This window comes from Harpia harpyja, chromosome 6 (assembly GCF_026419915.1).
Source record: "Harpia harpyja isolate bHarHar1 chromosome 6, bHarHar1 primary haplotype, whole genome shotgun sequence".
Taxonomy (NCBI): Eukaryota; Metazoa; Chordata; class Aves; order Accipitriformes; family Accipitridae; genus Harpia; species Harpia harpyja.
Window position 1 is genome coordinate 20,471,728 of NC_068945.1, and position 17,893 is coordinate 20,489,620.

Genomic DNA, 17,893 nt, shown 5'->3' on the forward strand with positions numbered 1-17,893 from the left:
AGTGCACAGGTAACTGTCAGCTAAATCACTTGCTGGGCTCCAATGACTACCTTGACTAGGGTTGCCCTTGATCTAGTCATCCTAGAAGTCTGCTGCTATCAAAGATGCTCTCCTCACTTCCATCTGGCACTGGAAGAGGACAGGTCTCCTCCAATGCCTCTGCCATACCTGAACAAATGAACTGAGTCATAGATCTCTGTTGACAGTACAGGAACTTGGACCCATAGATTACCTGACACCTACATGTAAACAACTAAACTTAGGAGTCAAGCTCGAGCTAAATCCCACCCCACTTAACACAAATGTTAACAGATGGATTCTTGCTGCTTTCCTGAGTTGTGCTTTTTTCTTCTCCCTGCAGTAATTTTTGAGCATTAGCTAACATTTATTCCAATTGCCAGAGGCAGTCTCTGTGTTTAGTGCTAACACTGCTGCTGAAATAATATAGCTGATTTTGACATCCAGAAGTCAAAATAGCCATTGATATTTTGAAGAGGGATCAGAGAAGAGTTACAGGAATGTTTAAAGCACTAGAAAACATTTCCTACAGTGCAGAAGGCTGATCACTGGGACTTTAGCTCTGCGTGCAGAGCAGTGACAATATTACTGTACCACTCTCCAGCAACCAGTGAACAAGATTATGGTAGTTCAACAGGCAGAAACTCCTAAATGTGACTGCCTCAAAAATATGTACACACACAAATTACTGCATAGCCTGTGTAAGCATGCCTTCAATTCTGTTACTGAAAAAGATAAAAAGAGTTGAAAGAAAAAAAAAGGAAAAAGGCATGATCCCAACCTATAAATGTAAATATAAAATGGAGATCATAAATTTTTGTTATCGTGTGGTCTTGAATCTAACAGAGACATAATATTGGAAGGTTGGAAGGGAAGCTAGGCAAATCCAATCTGGAAATAAATGCACAGATTCCTAACCAGTGTGTTATTAAATACTGAAATAATACCAATGGTTGGATAGGCTATCCATCCCTGTAAATGTTTTAATGGAGATTAGACGCTTTCTACAACATATGCTCTAATTGAAAAACAAATTAGCTCAAAGGATTCCTATGCCATAGGTTCTAACTAGAATACCGCACTGCTTCTTCACAGCCCCCCAACTGATGCAATTGTGAAAACACCCACACTCCTCAACGGCCATCTTTATTTTTGTTTCTACAATTTCCCTTTATCTGGAGCCATCACTGTCCTTGCTCCCACATTCCTAGTCTCCTGCTCACACATGCTGCAGGTGGACGTTTTGCTGAGGGTGACCACAGATGAGCGAGGGCACTTCCAGCCGCACGGTGTGGTTTTACCTGACTGGCGCTTGGCTGAAGTACAGCTCTTTGTGGCTTTGCCCACTGTGACTCACCATGCTCTAGGATGTATTTCACAATCTCGCCATGCCCAGTCTTGGCAGCATGGTGTAACAAGGAGCAGTGATCAGGTCCTTGGATTAACAAATTGGCTCCTTTTTTACAGCATTCTATGAACTGGAAAAAAAAAAACACCAAAACACAGAGAAGGATAAGATGGGAGGAGCACAAAAACAAATATGCAGGCAAATTATTTACTAATTTTCATAGGAGATCAGTACAAAAATTGAATAAAATGAAATAAAATATTACTTTAAAGCCAGCTTTTAGGCCCCAATGAAAAAAATATCTGAAACTAGAAGTATTGACAATTATATGGGTTAAGAAGAGCAGTTTGTATTTCCTAAACAATGAGGCATTGCTACTCTACTGGCTATGAATTATTGCTTGCTAACAATGCTTGCAAACCACTTCTAGTGAAGCAGTTGGGATGTTTTAAAATATATGTATTTGACAGAAAATTCTGGCTTCTCTACTGAAAATTCCAATTTCTTCTCAGCACAGGAGACAAGCATTTTCTGAGTAAACCAGAAAACTCCAACTCAAAAATCGGCAGGGAGGTGGGGTTGAGCTGCCCCAGATCTCCCTTCTCACTCTCTGTCCCCTACCCGGGGCTGGTGGACGGGGAAGCACTACGTGGGGTAAGAATGGGCAAGAAACAGCAACTGGCCAGGTCTCAGAAATGCTGCAAACTGGGGGGGGGGGGGGGGGTTGCAGTGCAGATCACTGCAGAAAAGAGGGAAAGGATTGTGACAGTGGGGCATCATTTATGATGCAACACATCCAAAGAAGGACAAGAAGTTTCCCTGTCAAAGCAAACACAGGCAAAAAGTTTTCTAGAAGCAGAAAAGGGACAATAGTTTTTATGACTGCTGGTTGAAGGACTGCTCCCTAGATGCTGCAGCCACAAGTGCAGGGGTGGAGGTATAGAAGGGGCACCTGCAGGCAGAGAGTGGCCTAACAGTACTGTCATTTTTACAAATGGCTCCAAGCTGGCTTCTCACAGATAAAATTGCAATCATTAATCACACTCCTCATCCAAATTCGAGGGCATGTTTTCAAATCCTGATTTGGCTACTGAAAAATGCAGCCTGAATAACTGTTAGATGTGGAGCTTCAGACTTTGGGCACAAAACGTTTGTTCGTGGGTGCCTTTTCCTCCCAGTAACTAAAAATACCCAAGACACTGCATGTTTTGAGACATCCATCAGATGATAAAACAACAAGCTGAGGTTTGTTCTACCTGGTCTGATGATTGCTTAGGTAGAAGTTAAGAAGACTCTAGCAACTCCAGGGGCTCGGCCCCCAACCTCACTGCCGTAAAATATCCTTTACTGTGTAAGGCTGTGTCAGAACTACCCTGCTGTTCAGTGTTGCATTTGCCAGTATAGTAATTTCCCTGTTAGTAACTGACACTGCTCTGTGCAGTGCGGTATGAATCCTGGGCTGAAAGGTGCTGTCTAACACCAGATCCTATTCACTCGGATTTCACATCTCACCTGGCTGATGTGTTCCCCTAATATTCAGGGTTTCCTGGAAAGGCTGTAAAATGGCACTTGCCAGCAGTCCCTACAGCAGTCTGTTTATGTTTTGAGCAGAGGTGTGATAAAATTTACAGTATATCAGACTTGCAGAAAGCCATGAAAAAGTGGACACTCAGTGCTCTGTACTTACCTTCAGCAGATCACCAGCTATGACTGCCTGTAAAAGTGCTGCAAAAGACAAACAGAAAACTGTTAGGCAGAAAGCATTATGCATGTAGCTTCACAGCTGAGAACATAGCTCACAGTATGTGCAAGTTAAGACCAATGCCTCAACCCACTTGCATTCTCATATACTATCAAAACCAATGCGAATCCTGCACTGTCAGGTACATGGAAGACCGCCCACGTTGCACGAAAGCTGTAGGGACATCGAGCCAGCGTTTCCGATGCTGCCCTGGAACTGCATGCTTCTGTCTGAATTTTTGCCTTGGGACACTTCAGGGACCTTTCAACAGTGTCCACAGGGTGGGCCTAAGTCTCTGGCACCTGGGCTGTCACTGAGATGTCAATGTCAAACACAGAGAACCTGAAAGCATCCTCAGACCTCTCAGACTTTATTCATACTGACAGTGGAGTGGTCAGTCAGTCTCAGATGCATTGAGAGTCTCAAGCTGCAGATGACTAGGTGGCAAAATAGAAATTTCTTAATAATTATTTGTATTAGAAAAACATTTTTACATGCCAGTGGGCAGCAAGTCCTCCAGGTTTGGCAGGCAGGGTCAAACCCAGAGCAGGAGCCAGTTGCCCCCTTTTTAGCCTTTGTAGTTTAAACAGACACAGAAGGAAAGAGAGACAAAGAGAGGCGAAGTGAACAAAGCCTTACAGCAAGGCAGGGCAGAGCTGTACACAGAGCCAGGAGCTGCTCACTACCCACTACTGTCTGCCCCGTTCCCGTTAAAAAGGTGGCGGCAGACAGAAGCCTGGGACTCTGTATTGCCCTACGTATAGGCTGCATTCAGCTCAAAACACCATGGTGGCAAGTAACCACAAACATGAGAAGTTGTTACAAATCTACTGCTATGCAGCTATTTCCTCCTTTTTTCCTCCCTCTCCCTATCATGATATATATAGTAAAAAACAATTATGAATAATCTTTCTGGGAAAGCACTTACTTGGTTTGCATCTTAGAAAAAGCATTAAACATCTGCCTCAGTTCATACTTCTTCAAGAGTGCCTAAGCCCATTTCTATCTTCAAGTCTAGGCAGCGCAATCAAGTTAAGCATTTGCTCAAGTGCCATCCTTGATAAGGATGCCAAAAGCTCACATAGGGAGGAACAAGGGGAGAAGAAAACCATAGTATAGCCCTGCCTCTGAAAAATAACACACAGGAAACTACACAGTGTGAATGCCATGAGGAACTTGTTATGGCTTCAGAAATGATGACACATCCAAGCCCAACACTGCAGAAGAGGAAGGGTGTGCAAAGACAACTTGACAAACGTCCCTTTCTTTGAAAACACCTGGGGTTGTGCTTGGCTTTCTGGTCTCAGCAATGCCTCATGCCCTGGCCATGCAGCAGTGGGAAAAGCAAAAACTCAGCCCAGCAAAGTTCTGACTTGGGAAAGCAGTAGCAGCAATTCTTGTAACACTGGATTTAGGGCAGTTTTACAGTGACTGTGAGTTAAACTAAGTCCTGCAAATCCACCTGGCATCTGTGGGAGCGAGGGCACAAGGATTTGAGGAATGCAAAAAGACAAACATTAGCAGGTAAGAGCTAGAACTGGAAAAATACACGTACGTCTTTTCTTCAGATTTAATTTTCAGTGGTTTATGTCCCACTGTTTTTTTCCCAATAGTTCTAACACTGGCTCAGCCCAAATTAATAGCAGAGCAGCATTTAGCCCTTGTGTCATTCATTTTATCTTTTTCCTCCTTTTTTTCTGATCTGGTCTCACTGCCACATTTATTCTGTGGGCTACTGCAGTCTGGACTTGTATAAATGTTTTGCTCTCCTCACACACACAAAAATCAAATGAACTGGTGACACTAGCTTTTCATTGCCTTCTACATCCAGTATTTTAAGACATGGCCTCCCTGAAGTTACTTCCTAAGAGGCAGAGATACATTTTCTTATGCAAACCATGCTTAAGATTATAGTTCAGAAAAGACAGGGGAGAGATCTAGAAAACTATGAAGTGAAAAGAAAAGCCTGGCAAGCTGTCAGAAATCTTCTACGTTGAGTATCCGTAACCAGAAGTTGGTTTGGTGATAAGGCTATTAGGATAAAGCAGCTCTAAAACACATTCAACATAATTAGACCAATCTTTTCCTCTCTTTCCTAAGCCTCCAATCCAGCAAAGCATTTAGGCAGGTGCTTAGCTTTGAGCTAATCACATTCTTTTCACCAAGTCTACCTGCACACTTAAAATTAAGTGCTTAGCTAGAGTAGAACCTATTGCATAGATGAATACATTACAGATCAACAAAACCAGCTGGCATAACAAGCAGATTAGACTACAGTAAAATAATTCAGTGCTGTAAAGCCAGGATGCTGGAAGACTTAGAAGCTATTGAACTAGAAGTGGAGAAAGGTTCTTTAGAATAGGGAACACATTTACATAAACACATGAATATTGCTTAGCACACTAACCCCATAAACCCAAATGGGCCTGCTGGGCATATTGAGGAGGAGGGTGAAGATGGCAAAAATCACCTGGTGGTTAAAGAGGTGGTAAAACAAGCAAGCAGATGGCATTGACAAGAGAGAGCAGACTGAGAAATTGGACAAAAATGCTGTTAACATGCAATGCCAGGCTAGCTTAAAATTAAAAACATTAAAGTGAGAATGGTTTTATTTCTTCTGAGCAACGCTGCACGGCTGGTGCAATATATAACATGAATTATGCAACTGTTTTATCATATCATAAAATACCTTCAGGTCTTAAAGATGCCTCAAAAATTACTTGATTTAATAAATATTTAAATCAGGTCATTATTTTCTCAACTTCTCCTAAGACAAGCTTTTGTCATGACTAGTAAAAATGTTTTATTACCTTTTTCATTTATTTAGCAAGCAGATTTATGGCTGATGAAAGGTGACAGCTTGACAAGACTGGAGACTGAAGTGCTCTGTCCATATAATGAGGAAGCACTCAGTCTGCCGCGCTGGTAGACTCCCCAGGCTGCCTTCTCAGCGAAGCTCAACCCTCTCTACCAGCACAGCCCTGCAGACAGCCCCTGCTCCATCCCTGCTCCATCCCTGACCTCTCTGGTGAAACTGCTAGCAAATGTGTCAATCACTGCCCAGGGTGATGGATGTTGACAGAAACAATTACCTGCTAGGATATGGACAGCCAGAAATGCAGACTATGTATGTAACAGCTGCTAGAGACTAGCAACTTTTAGCTTCCACTGGGTGAATTTTGAGATGAGGTTCTAACCACCCCTGTGGGCCAACTTGCAAAAGAAACCTCATTTAAAAAAACCCAACAAGCAAACAAACAAAAAAAACCCAATAAAAACCCCACCCCCAAACAAACAACAACCCCCCCCCATATGCTTGACTTATAAATTAAATATTGAACAGCTACAAGTGGATAATGCACTAACAGAAAAAAAAGCCATGTTAAAAAGGCTGCTAACTGAATTCTGGTAATGCCACAAGCTAGTGCAGCTTAAGACACAGGAAAAACACCTACTAGTACATCCACACATGCCAAAAACAATACCTTTCCTGTGGTATGCATCACTCATGTTATTTCTATGTTAGTGTCCACTGTTTCTACTGGAAACAGCTGGTTTTATTTCATATTCTAAAAATATATGTTGATGTCACTGAGTTATAATAAACATTTTTGTTTCCCAGCCATAAAATTAACCTACTAAATCACAGTCGCTCTCTGGTTCTGCATGTGAAGTCAGCAGCATTAAAACAGCGCTGCAAAATCAGTCATTAAATGCTGGGAAACAGAAAACAAAGGAATGAGGTATTTGTACCCAGTGACTTCAGAGGCTGAAGATGCCTAGGAGACCTCACAGGGGTGCCTGGATGGTCAGAAGAGAAAATAACCCTCCATAGAAAGCAACCTGGCTTCCCTGCAATAGTTCCTGTTGCACATCTCCCTCCACGGACTACAGAAGTTCTAGGGAAAATAACCTCCAACTTGCAGTATCTAAATTAAGAGCCAAAATAAGAGAGGGGATCCTTCAGAATGGCATGATGCCAGGAGACATGTCTGATCCCTGTGAGAAGGACCACCAAACAAGGACAAAATGGGGGGGCCTCCTTTTAAAGGTTTCCAAGGTATGATAGTCCTGGGACCAGGCAATGCTCATGGTCTTAGAAATTTTGGGAGCTCTTTGTATAACATACAGGTGCAGCATCAGAACACCTCATAAATATAAGGGCTAACAAAGACAGACCTATGACGGCAACACATCAAAAGAAAACAGCAGGAGAGGTGCAGAAGTCATAGCCACCATCTCGCTCACTTCAGAAGCAATGAAAATTCTCAGAAGCATCACAAGTAAGGAAAACCTCAACCAGCAAGTACTCCTTCCCATCTGCCCTGCAGGAAAATTCCTTATTGATCCCAAAGCTGCTGATCAGCTTAACACCAAGGACATAAGCAGGGCTCAGCACCAGGCTACTATCATGGCAGAATTTTGCTGCTAAAACACTTTCAGAAAGAACATGGAGAAAAAAAATCTTATAAACCCTTGTAGGTGACATCTCAGGATCACAAGGTTCTTTGTTTAAAGTAGGTTGACATGGAAGATATTTAATAAGTTAGTTAAATAATCATTAGTGAGTCAGTGAGAGGAGTTGGCTTTCACTCGAAAGGATCTCAAAGAACAGTACAGTTCTGCAGTCTGCCACTGTCAGTGGTACAGGAATAATGTGTCTTTTTACATGAGTAAAAGTTATTAATGAACAATAAATATCTTCCAGGTTTTCCACTACTGCTATACAAACTAAGCCACAGCGAATGCTGATAAAAACGTATGGCTATTTTGAAGCTTTCACCATCGCCAGGCAATTCTTTAGCGAGGGTCTAAGAACTGTCACTCGAGGGAGCAGAATTATTTAAAACTATGTTTTAAAGTATAAGTAGCACAAAAAGGAGTTGTCACATCGATGACTAAAATGCAGCCAGTCTGAGATCTATGAATGAAATGCAGTGTGAGAGCAAAGTATTATTTGCGATAATACATCTTACCATGGGTTAAAAAATACCAGGCTAACAATGCATCTGATCAGTGTATGACCGTGGAAATTAAGCACATGGGAAATTATGGCAGAATTCAACTACTGTAACACCAGCAGAATTAGGGCTCATAAAATCTTTAGCTCTTTCAAAAGACACAATAGGACAGCTGATGATTTGAAGTGATCAGGACCTTGTAAAAACCTGATTTATCAGGCAGTGCCTGCAACTGTCCAGCCCTTCCTAACACACTGATTCAGCACTTGGAATTGATATGCCATCCGCATTTCAGTGCTGGATGTTTCTTACTGGTTAGAGGCAGCTAATGAAAAATATTAGACGTTAGAGCTTTGGTGTGGGGTCCCCAGAATTTGAGCCTCAGTGTCCACCACCATCTCCTGCTAGATTTGCTCAGGGGAATGATTAAGGAACACCTCATGAAATACTGCCTCGTTCAAACCTTGCTGAGCTGATAATGAAGAAGAAACTGCAGCAGAAGGTGACATCATCAAATTTCTTGAGAGTTATTAAACTTAACTTGGCCTGTCATTAGCTTCCAGAACATTTCCAGCTCTTTATTGCTGTTGTAGACTTTGTGAAATTAATAGTCAGAAATTTAAAGTAATTACTGCTTTACACATTGAGAAGTTAAAAGCTGACCCTGACTAGAAGAGTGCTTTTACGCAGCTGGAGTCTTCTGAGCTGTTAAAGATCAGCATTACAGAAATGATAAGAAAACAAGCCCTCATTCTTAATTTCCCACTAGTTTTATAGAAATCAATAATAACTTCTATTTCAATCACTCAAAAAGCTATGCTCTCAAGTGAGTGTGAAGTCCCTATAGATTATCATTCAGAAATACATTCTTTTCTCTGTAAACAACAATTTGCTTGTAATAGCTTTGTACAATCCAGTAAAGATCAAATCTAATATGAAAAACTGATAGTAACATAACTTACCCAGAAATGTACAGAACTGACTTTTTTCTACTCTAGCCATGATCTTCAACCTTGGCCTGCAGATGAAAGGGGTGAAGGACACCCCAGGGAATTGGTTTGTGGACTCCTTCCCTTCCAAGACAACTATGAAAAACAAGCATCTAAGATATAGAGCCGCACATACACTTGACATTTCTGAAGGGTCTGCCAGTCCCATAGAAAAGTTTTAGGCATCCATGGTGAAGAAAGGTTGCAAATCTCTGCATTTGAGCTTTTACAAACCCTTCACCTCTTCCCAATATTTAATCTGCTTTTACAGTTACAGAAAAAAAACCCCACCTTTAAAATATGTATGCCAAACTGTCCACATAACTGAGAAATTAAATTACAAAATTAATAATGCTTTGTTGGAATAACTGTGAGCTCACAGGTCTTTGATCTACAGACAATCTCAAGTGTCACCAAAGCTAATGATGCTTAAACATTTCTCTTTGAAGCTAAGCTGAGTGGAAGGAGCAATTAAATGTTTCTTCATGTATTTTATGCACCTGCAAGTACTGGAAGCAACTAAAGAAGACCATGAAAAAAAGTAAACAAAAGTTAAGCCTTGTGGGTTGAGGGGTCGAGGGGTCTCCCAGATGCTGGCAAAAACTCCAGAAATAAATGGTTAAATCTTTGTGTGAGTATAAGAGAGGCAAAAGGCGAGCAAAAATAAAAGCAGCAAAAGCGAAACATCTACTGTGCACACTTGCTTGAACTTCTCACAAGAAAATCACTGCTTCTGTGTTCACTGAAAAAGGACAAACAGATGTCAAAGAAAAGAAAAAAGAAAACTATCACTGAAAAGGACAAACATCAAACAGCTGTCTGACTCTTACAACCAAATTTTCCCCCTGACAGAGTGGGGCAAAGGTCCCTGAATATAGGCTAACTGGTTGGGCCAAAAAGCTGCACCAAGCTCCCGTAAGGAACACTCACCCCTTTGGAGCCTGTTATTATAACAGCGCACAACTTACGCCAAGATAAGGACACAAAGATTTGGTCCTATCAAAACCATCAGGACTGAATTTTTCCTTACAGCTGTGCACAGGAAAAAAAAATGTCCGTTTTCATGAGAATACCCTGTAAATACAGCTGGTGTACTGATGGGGAATCTGCCTGATCATAAAGCTTAGTAATGCTGTTTGATGGCAAGACTCTGGGGTATATCCAAGTCAGGTGTTAACATCCATCTTACTTTCTTCTTATTCTGATTTTTACCTCCACATTGAACTAAAGCTGACATACAGTAAAATAAAAAAAAAATTCTTGCACCAAACAGAAGAATATTTTTGCACAATTTTTAAACTTTGGTGCTGAGCAATCAAAATGGAACAGCTTCAGCAAAAAGACGGCTAACAGACCAGGAGAATCAGTCTCACATTTCAATGCTCAAGAAAGAGGACACATTATAACTAAACAAGGGGCATTTTGATGGGGAACTTGATTGCCTGTTAGCCTGAAGAGACATCAACTTATAAATGCAATTATAGCTTAAAAAGAAAAAAAGTCTCTCACTAGCCATTTTAGAAAGTCTAGCCTTCCACGTCAGCAACATCTCTTTCTAATCTAACATCAGCCATGAGAAAGATGATGCTGGCAGTCTACATCTGAAGCAGCTGCCTGGCATGGGAAAGGGGAATGGGGAAAGGTTCCTGGACTTGCTAGAAGAGTTCTGCCTCAGCCTAAAGACTGCATGAGAACCATGATGGAAATATGACAGCACAAATACACGCAGTTTAGAGGCTTCCTGCCTAGAACATGGTATCTCTCGTGCTGGCTAAAGCAAAGACTCACTGATTTTTAAAATTGTTCCAAACTATCTGTTTGCTGCCACTACCCACTGCCCTAAAGAAACAGGTGGTAAACAAGATTTCCCCACAGGATTTCAGCTTTGGGAAGGGCTTAGGCTTCTTAGGGAATCTGAGAGCAATGGCAGGAGTCTAGGTAGCTCACGACAGCAGTGCTGTGAGGCACTGCTTCCATGAAAGACAACCAAATAAAGAGCTTGAGAGCTCAAAATGATCCCAAGAGACCAAGAAAACCGACAGTGCGGCAACCTGCTGCAACCAAAAGCTTAAAAGCACATCAGCTGAACAGCAGCCAGACACAAATGTCTGATGACTATTCAGCAAGGGGAATATTATGAAGGCCTTCACACAGCATCTCGAGCTAATCCATCTGTACAGGAAAACGTGTGCATAAGCACACATTCTCCTGCGGTTTGAGAGACACTTTTGAAGCACGCTGGCCCTCTGAATAAGTCATACCTCAATAACGTCTATTTCTAGGATTGCGCGAAGAGGTAGAAAACCCTTCTAAGCATTTGTGGGTTGTGCTTTAGTTACAAAAGCACCACATCCTGTGCAGGTTCAAAGGAGAGAACTGACACAGTTTTAACTGCATCTGTTTGCCTAACTTGGGAACAAGACAAAAATGTTAACATGCAAAAAATCATCTATTACTCAGGTGGTTATAAATACGCGTTACAAACTTTTTCCTTTTAAGGATTTTAGATTCAAACATCAGACAGCACCAAACCACTGTTTAGAGAGGGGGAAAAAAAAAAATAAAATAACTACACAGGCTTGCTGGAGGGAAAGAAAGGCTAAATTCTCACTTACACAGAAGTCCCTTCATACAACTCTAGAAGGATAAAGAGGCTTTCAAGCAGATGTAAATTACACTCAAGCTGCCTTTAAGGCCCCATTTGCACTGTCAGAGTAGTTTAAAGGTACTTTGATGCCAATTAGAGTCCACCCTGAATTGTTTATGTGGCACTGGTGCTGAGCTGAGAGTGAAGTTGATAGTTAGGAGTGGAAGTATTCAGACCCTAATGCCGAACTTTTCCTGCAAAACCGTTTAACACAGATTTACAAAAGGAAGGGATGACCATAAAGAAAAAGGACTTCCTTTGTAAATGGTCCAAAAACCCAAAGAACAGTTGCAGATAAACTAAGTACCATCTGGCAGACATCATCACTTTTTTCCTTTCCTTTTCCCTACCACCATTTTTATTTTAAGCCAAGACAGGAACAATTAACGTCATTTTCAGGAGCGATGTGGTGGAGGAAAACGTCTCTGATCAAGCAAGAACACAAGGCAGGGAAGACTTTGGCTGAGTAATGCAGCCACTTTATCAACAGAGTGGCATTACTTTGGCAGGAAGAGACTTCTAGGCAAAATCATTAAGCAATAGCTTATTTTTTATTTAAAAATAAAAAGGATAGCAAAAAAAGGAACATTGTGGGCCACACTGTTCCTCCTCCTTCCCTGACTTGGTGGGCCATTACTATCAGGTTTTTGCCACTGCAAGGCTGGCTGCAGTGCCTCTGCCTGGTAATATCTAAGCAACTCTTCCTCAACAAGCTAGGGCTTCACAGTAGCCCTGTAAAGAATCTGAAAGTCAGTTCAAGCATTTGTTTTCTGGCCAGAGTCTTTGGTGGGTGGAGCGAATTGTTTTCTTGTTTTACTTTAACAAGTTGCCACTCTTATCTGACCATGAGTAGCCTCCACCAGCGGCAAAAAAAAAAGGAGTGAAATAGGTTGCAAGGTTACCCAGGGCTTCTACTTGAAAATAGGTGCCCTGATTCAGACAACACATTCCTTACTCCTGCTTCCTCCTGAGGGGAAAAGAATAATGGCAGTGGCCATCTGGAAAGAAACATTTCCCAGTTTTCCTATTACTCATTCAGATGCCCACATCTGCCAGACCTCTCCCTCCCAGCTGCCTACTGACCCCTCAGCCTGCTTAGGTATGATGAGAGCTGGCATGTAGGCACCTTTTAAAGGTTGTGGGCAGAGAGGACCTCCCTCAGCCTTAGAGAAGTACTTTGACAGAATGCTTTCTCTTGCTATGGGTACCACTGGTCTGCACCGATACCAGCCTCTGCTGAGCTGAGAAGTAAATGAACAAACTCAGAGCAGATCCCCAAGTAACTGTTGGCTCAGCTGGCCACAGACATACTTTCAAAACACTATCCAGGAGGGCTTTCTTCCCAAAGTGGCTAATTAATCAAAATAAATACCTGCAGTCAGGAGCCCCCCCACTGTACTGTCTTTTATTTGTTCAGAGAAAGCATTCCACGACATCTCAATTTGTTGCTAGGTAAACGGCTGCAACATCACCCTGAAGAATACAGCTTCTCAGCTGGAGCTGTGTGAATCCACCCTCTCTCTTTTGAAGGAATCTGTGTACAAAACAGAGGTGCCTTTTTTTTTTTTTTTTTTTTTTTTTTAAATTCTACCAGCACTGAGGTGTTTGGATTAATCTGTAGTACCCTGCTCGTCCTTTTATTCAGGATGGCAGGATGCTTAAAAAAACTCTTGAGGAGAACATCCCTTTGCAGACTGTGACTAGCAAGACTAGTGGGCAGTGGCTCCAGAAAGAAGAAAGGAGGTTGAGAGAGTGAAGTCCATGTTCCCACAGGCCACCAGAGACAAGAGGAAATCCCATGTATTGGAGGTCCCAGGAAGTGTTCTCAGCTCTTGTGCTCTTTTCTGGGGCTCCTACAGCCACCTTCCTCTCTTTAATGGAGCAGACAGCACTGGAGCAAATACTATAATGCACGGGACATTCTGCCTCCAAGGCAGGAGCAGATATTGCATAGCAAAGCATTTTGCTGTATGGCACAGACTTGTTCACTCCCTTCCTTACAATTCATACAGCAGTTCTCTCCATCCAGAGGGACATCTAGAGACAGAATTACACCTCCCACTCCAAGCTTCCAGTTCGAACCCAGGCCAAGCAATCTCTGTGGAAAACTCTACTAATAGAGGCTAATTTGAAGGTCACCATTATAAACCCACTTCACTCCTAATGCATTCCTGGCTTTACACAAATCCCTCCTAAGGGCAGGATATCCAGACTGGATGACTCTAGGTATCATCATGGAACCACCATCTGCCAGAATCTGAAAGACCTTTGAGTGTCGCTGTTCATCTTTCCAAGCAGAAAAATTGTCCCTCATCTTCATCTGTTGTATAATATTATGATATTGTAATAACCAACTGTCTCCAAAATTTCTCCTTTAAATATATTTGCCTCTTATCTTAATTTCTCAGTTGTCCTCTATTCCCTCATTAATTTGGAATCTATTGCAGAAAAAAAAAAAACCCAAACACAAACCCCGAGTTTAATCACAGCAAAACTTGCTAGAAGTTATGCTGATGCAGCAAAAAAGCATGTCTGCTAGAAGCAAACAACACAAAAAGCCCAGTTTCAGGTCTTTATAGAGAAACAAGAAGAGCAAGAAAACAGGGACATAAATGTTGGGAATTTCCTGTCTCCAGATCAGAATGCAACTCAGATACATAAGGATTAAGCACTGGGGTTGACTGCTACTTGAGGTGCATTAGTATAGCCACTCAAAACTTTGAGTAGTTCCATCAAAGGCAAGGTTCCTCTGTTTGAAGTTAGGCAAACCAGTATTGAGCTGCATCAGCTCCAAGTTGCCATTAGATAAATAACATGCCAACATCCACACACCATTAATAGCACCACTCAAGAGTTTGCTGGTTTTTTTTCAGAACACTGAAATGGAACTCATTGTACTTTTTTTGAAGAGCATTTCCCTCAGTTGCTCAGGTGATGATGAAGAACAGCCAACTCGGTCACACAGGGTAACCAAAGAACGGTAAAGATAACCCAATGAAGCTAGACCAAAGGTAATGTAAAATGTAAGATTATTCAATGCATTAGCACAGTTAAAATTTGTAGACAGATTTCTGCAGGCTGTCTGTGAATAAGAGTGGGCAAGGCATGATCTAGCATACATACAATGTACAGTGCAATACTGAAAGGTGCTAGATGAAGGAAGGGTTTGGTAAACCTCAACCATTCACCTAACAATAATCAGGCAATGACTGTGTACTGGCCAGGCGATGCATTAGAAGTCTGCAAGTCTGCATTCCCGTCACAGTACTATATCTGATCTAGAAACAATAGATATGGTTTCTTCAATAACTTCCAATAGCTTCAGACCTCCTAAGCATAAGACTGGGATTTTTACAGAGTGAAAGTAGAGCAGGTGGTACCATTCACTAAGAGGGGAGCTGCTTGTCCCCTCCTTCATGACATCCACCAGGTCTTCTGCTGCCTTGCCACTTGCCCATTGTTGACTCTCAGCCAAAGACAGACCATTGTCCTCCAAGGCTGCAGGGCATGTAACTGCACCAGGGCCCACGCGGCTGAGCAGGTAACCTTTCCATTTTGTTCTTCAGAGTCATCACTCTAATCCCCTGGCTAAACTACTATGCTTTGGTATTTACTTAGTTGGTTCCATTTTGTCAATCAGTTAGTGAATTTGGGGATTAGGGGTTTTGTCTGCACTGCTTCTGGTCTGTTTGGTTTTTTTTTTTTAATTATTAAAAAAAAAAAAAGGAAAGCAGATGATGATTTCACTCTTTAGTTATGTATTTCCTAACTACCTGCACGAAGAACAGAGACACAAACCTTTTAAAATCTTTAAAAGGTTTGGGTTTTTTCTTTTGAAGTTTGGGATTTTCTAGCAGTACTATTTCCCTTTCTGCGCCGATTAAAATGGCTCTGTTTTGTAACTGATAAAGGTGCCCTTAACACGTGTCCACAACAAGGAGCATTGTGTGCTGTTACAATTGTTCAATAGATGCCCAGTCCCAGACAGATGGTGCTTTATCCTCACCCTCTCTTCAAGACAGCATAATGCATTGTCCTGTCAGGGATTAATGGAAGTGCCACTCACATTTGATGCTAATTCTGGTAGCAACTCTGTTACTACACTACAGATGCTACAGCTACTGCTGGCAACTAATGCTTGAAGCAGGCAGCCCACACTGGAGAAGCAGGACATTCAGAAACCAAAGTGAGGAGCACAATGCAAGAGTCTATGCAGAATTCAACCTCATGGTCAAGGGTAAAGAGACATTTGAAAAGGAAGACAAGGATGATGGAAAGAAAAAAACACAGAGAAGCAGTAGAAGAGAAATGGGGACTGAAGATTAAAGCAGACAAAATGAAGATCAGGAACCAAATGGAGAGTTAAAACAAAAGATCCAACACAACAGACAAAGTGCCTTTTCTCAGTAACGGCCAACACATCACATCATCAGAAAATCAGCACTAGAAATGTGCCCCATAATAGGGAAGAGCAGCTGAAACACGGCATGTAGAGTGATGCCAGTGAGGATACGTTATTCTACAGTTGGATCTTACCCCACTGTGCGCCCCAAAGTATTACTGCCTTATAAAACTATATATGAATGTTTAACATCTTGAATGGGCACACAGTTGAGTACTCATTGTTAATGAAAATAAGAGTCTCAAAACTGAATCCTGGATACCTACTCCAAGAAAAATATACCAGGAGAGGTCTGCATAAAGACCACAAGACAGGCCATTCAGAGATAAGTTTTCAGCTGGACTCTCTATTTTTCGTTTAGATAAGAGATTTCAGAACCAAGACTAATTTGAGATGCTTCCATACATGCATGAAGTGGACTGAGAAGCACCTAGGCTCAAAAGAGCTTGTGCTACAGCACTTTTTTCACATTTTCCTTCTGGTACTGTGCTCATTTACCATGGTCTCTACGTGGCATAGCAGGAGAGAGGAAATCCAAGCACTGGACCTCTCTTTCTGAAAAGTCACTGGGGCATGGAATATCTTTTGTGTTTGAGAGAAGCTCCTACATATTTACATGGATGACAAATCTAGTTAGATAATCCACGGTCACAAAACACAGAACTTCTAATAACTAGCACTGTCGCATCACTAATTGGTCAAGGGAACATAGGACTTTCACTCTGCATTTCGGAGGAGGTTTCTTATGGGAGAAAGGGAAGAGAGGGAAGGAAGAGGCTATTCAGAGATGTTTATCAAACCTGAAAAGCCAGACCCTGGCAGCAGATGGTAGATGGCAAACAGGAAGATTTTGTGAGAAACTAGGACAGTATAAAAATAGTGGAAAGAAGGAAAGAATTATGACAGCAGGAAATACTAAAGTTTAAAGATACACAAGGAAATACATTTACACTGTCTGTTACTCCATTAATAGATAAAAATGGAGCAATAGAATAAATGCAAGGGAAATGAAAAAGCAAGAGCAGTCTATCACTAATAAGCTTATGCACCGACAACCAGCCTGAGTCCAGGTCTTGAAACAGTATATTAGGCAATAATGTTTTCAAATTTCTTCTGAGGGCTGGAGAAATGAGGTATACTGTCAACTTCTCACAAGTCTCCAGTAGTTTATACTAAGAAGCTGTGGTCGTGGCAAAAAGCAGGTGAACTATAAAACAAGAAGACTACCTCTGGCTCACAAAGTCAATGAGCTGTAAATCACAGGAAGTTGGTAGGGTACACCAGGAAATTAAAACTGTATACTTCTGCCATTCTCACGCTCTTATTTGTCAGGGGATCCACTGCTATTGGACACTGGGAATGGACTAGATGGGCTAGATATATCTTTGGTCTGACATGTTTATCCATTTTTATGGCTTTCTTCATAACTTTCTTTACTAAGAAATGACACATGAAGGACATGGAAGAGAATTTATTAATGACGTTATGTTTGATAGCCACTATACTGGACTAAAAAGATCTTGGCTGGAGCCAAGGACAATGTAGGTTGATATCTAACTAGTCATTCCACATTCCAAGTGAACATACTTCAGTGACACAATTCCAGGGTCAGACCTCCTTACGTCTCCATTTGCAACAGTCCTTACTATTCCCCATCTGGACCTTTCTTGAATAATCCTTATTGTATTGTCCAGAAATTTTGCTGATTGTGTAACTGCATACAGATTGAATGCCAGAAGAAAATAGATATTTATTTATTTTGTGTCCAAAATAATATTCACGATTCA

General features: G+C 41.5%; 1 protein-coding gene across 9 annotated transcripts in view; it reads right to left on the bottom strand.

The window, feature by feature from the left end:
- The window catches only part of DGKI (diacylglycerol kinase iota), a 226,140-nt gene that overhangs the window by 13,347 nt on the left and 194,900 nt on the right, over positions 1 to 17,893 (bottom strand). For 7 of the 9 annotated variants that reach the window (XM_052788831.1, XM_052788834.1, XM_052788829.1 and 4 more), the window contains 2 exons: positions 3,054 to 3,091; positions 1,376 to 1,496 (listed from right to left, as the gene is read on the bottom strand). In XM_052788831.1, coding sequence (XP_052644791.1) covers positions 1,376 to 1,496; positions 3,054 to 3,091 — 159 coding nt within the window. Of the gene's footprint in view, positions 1 to 1,375; positions 1,497 to 3,053; positions 3,092 to 16,868; positions 16,967 to 17,893 lie in introns of those variants that run through there. The other 2 variants (XM_052788836.1, XM_052788835.1) reach the window with 2 other exon arrangements.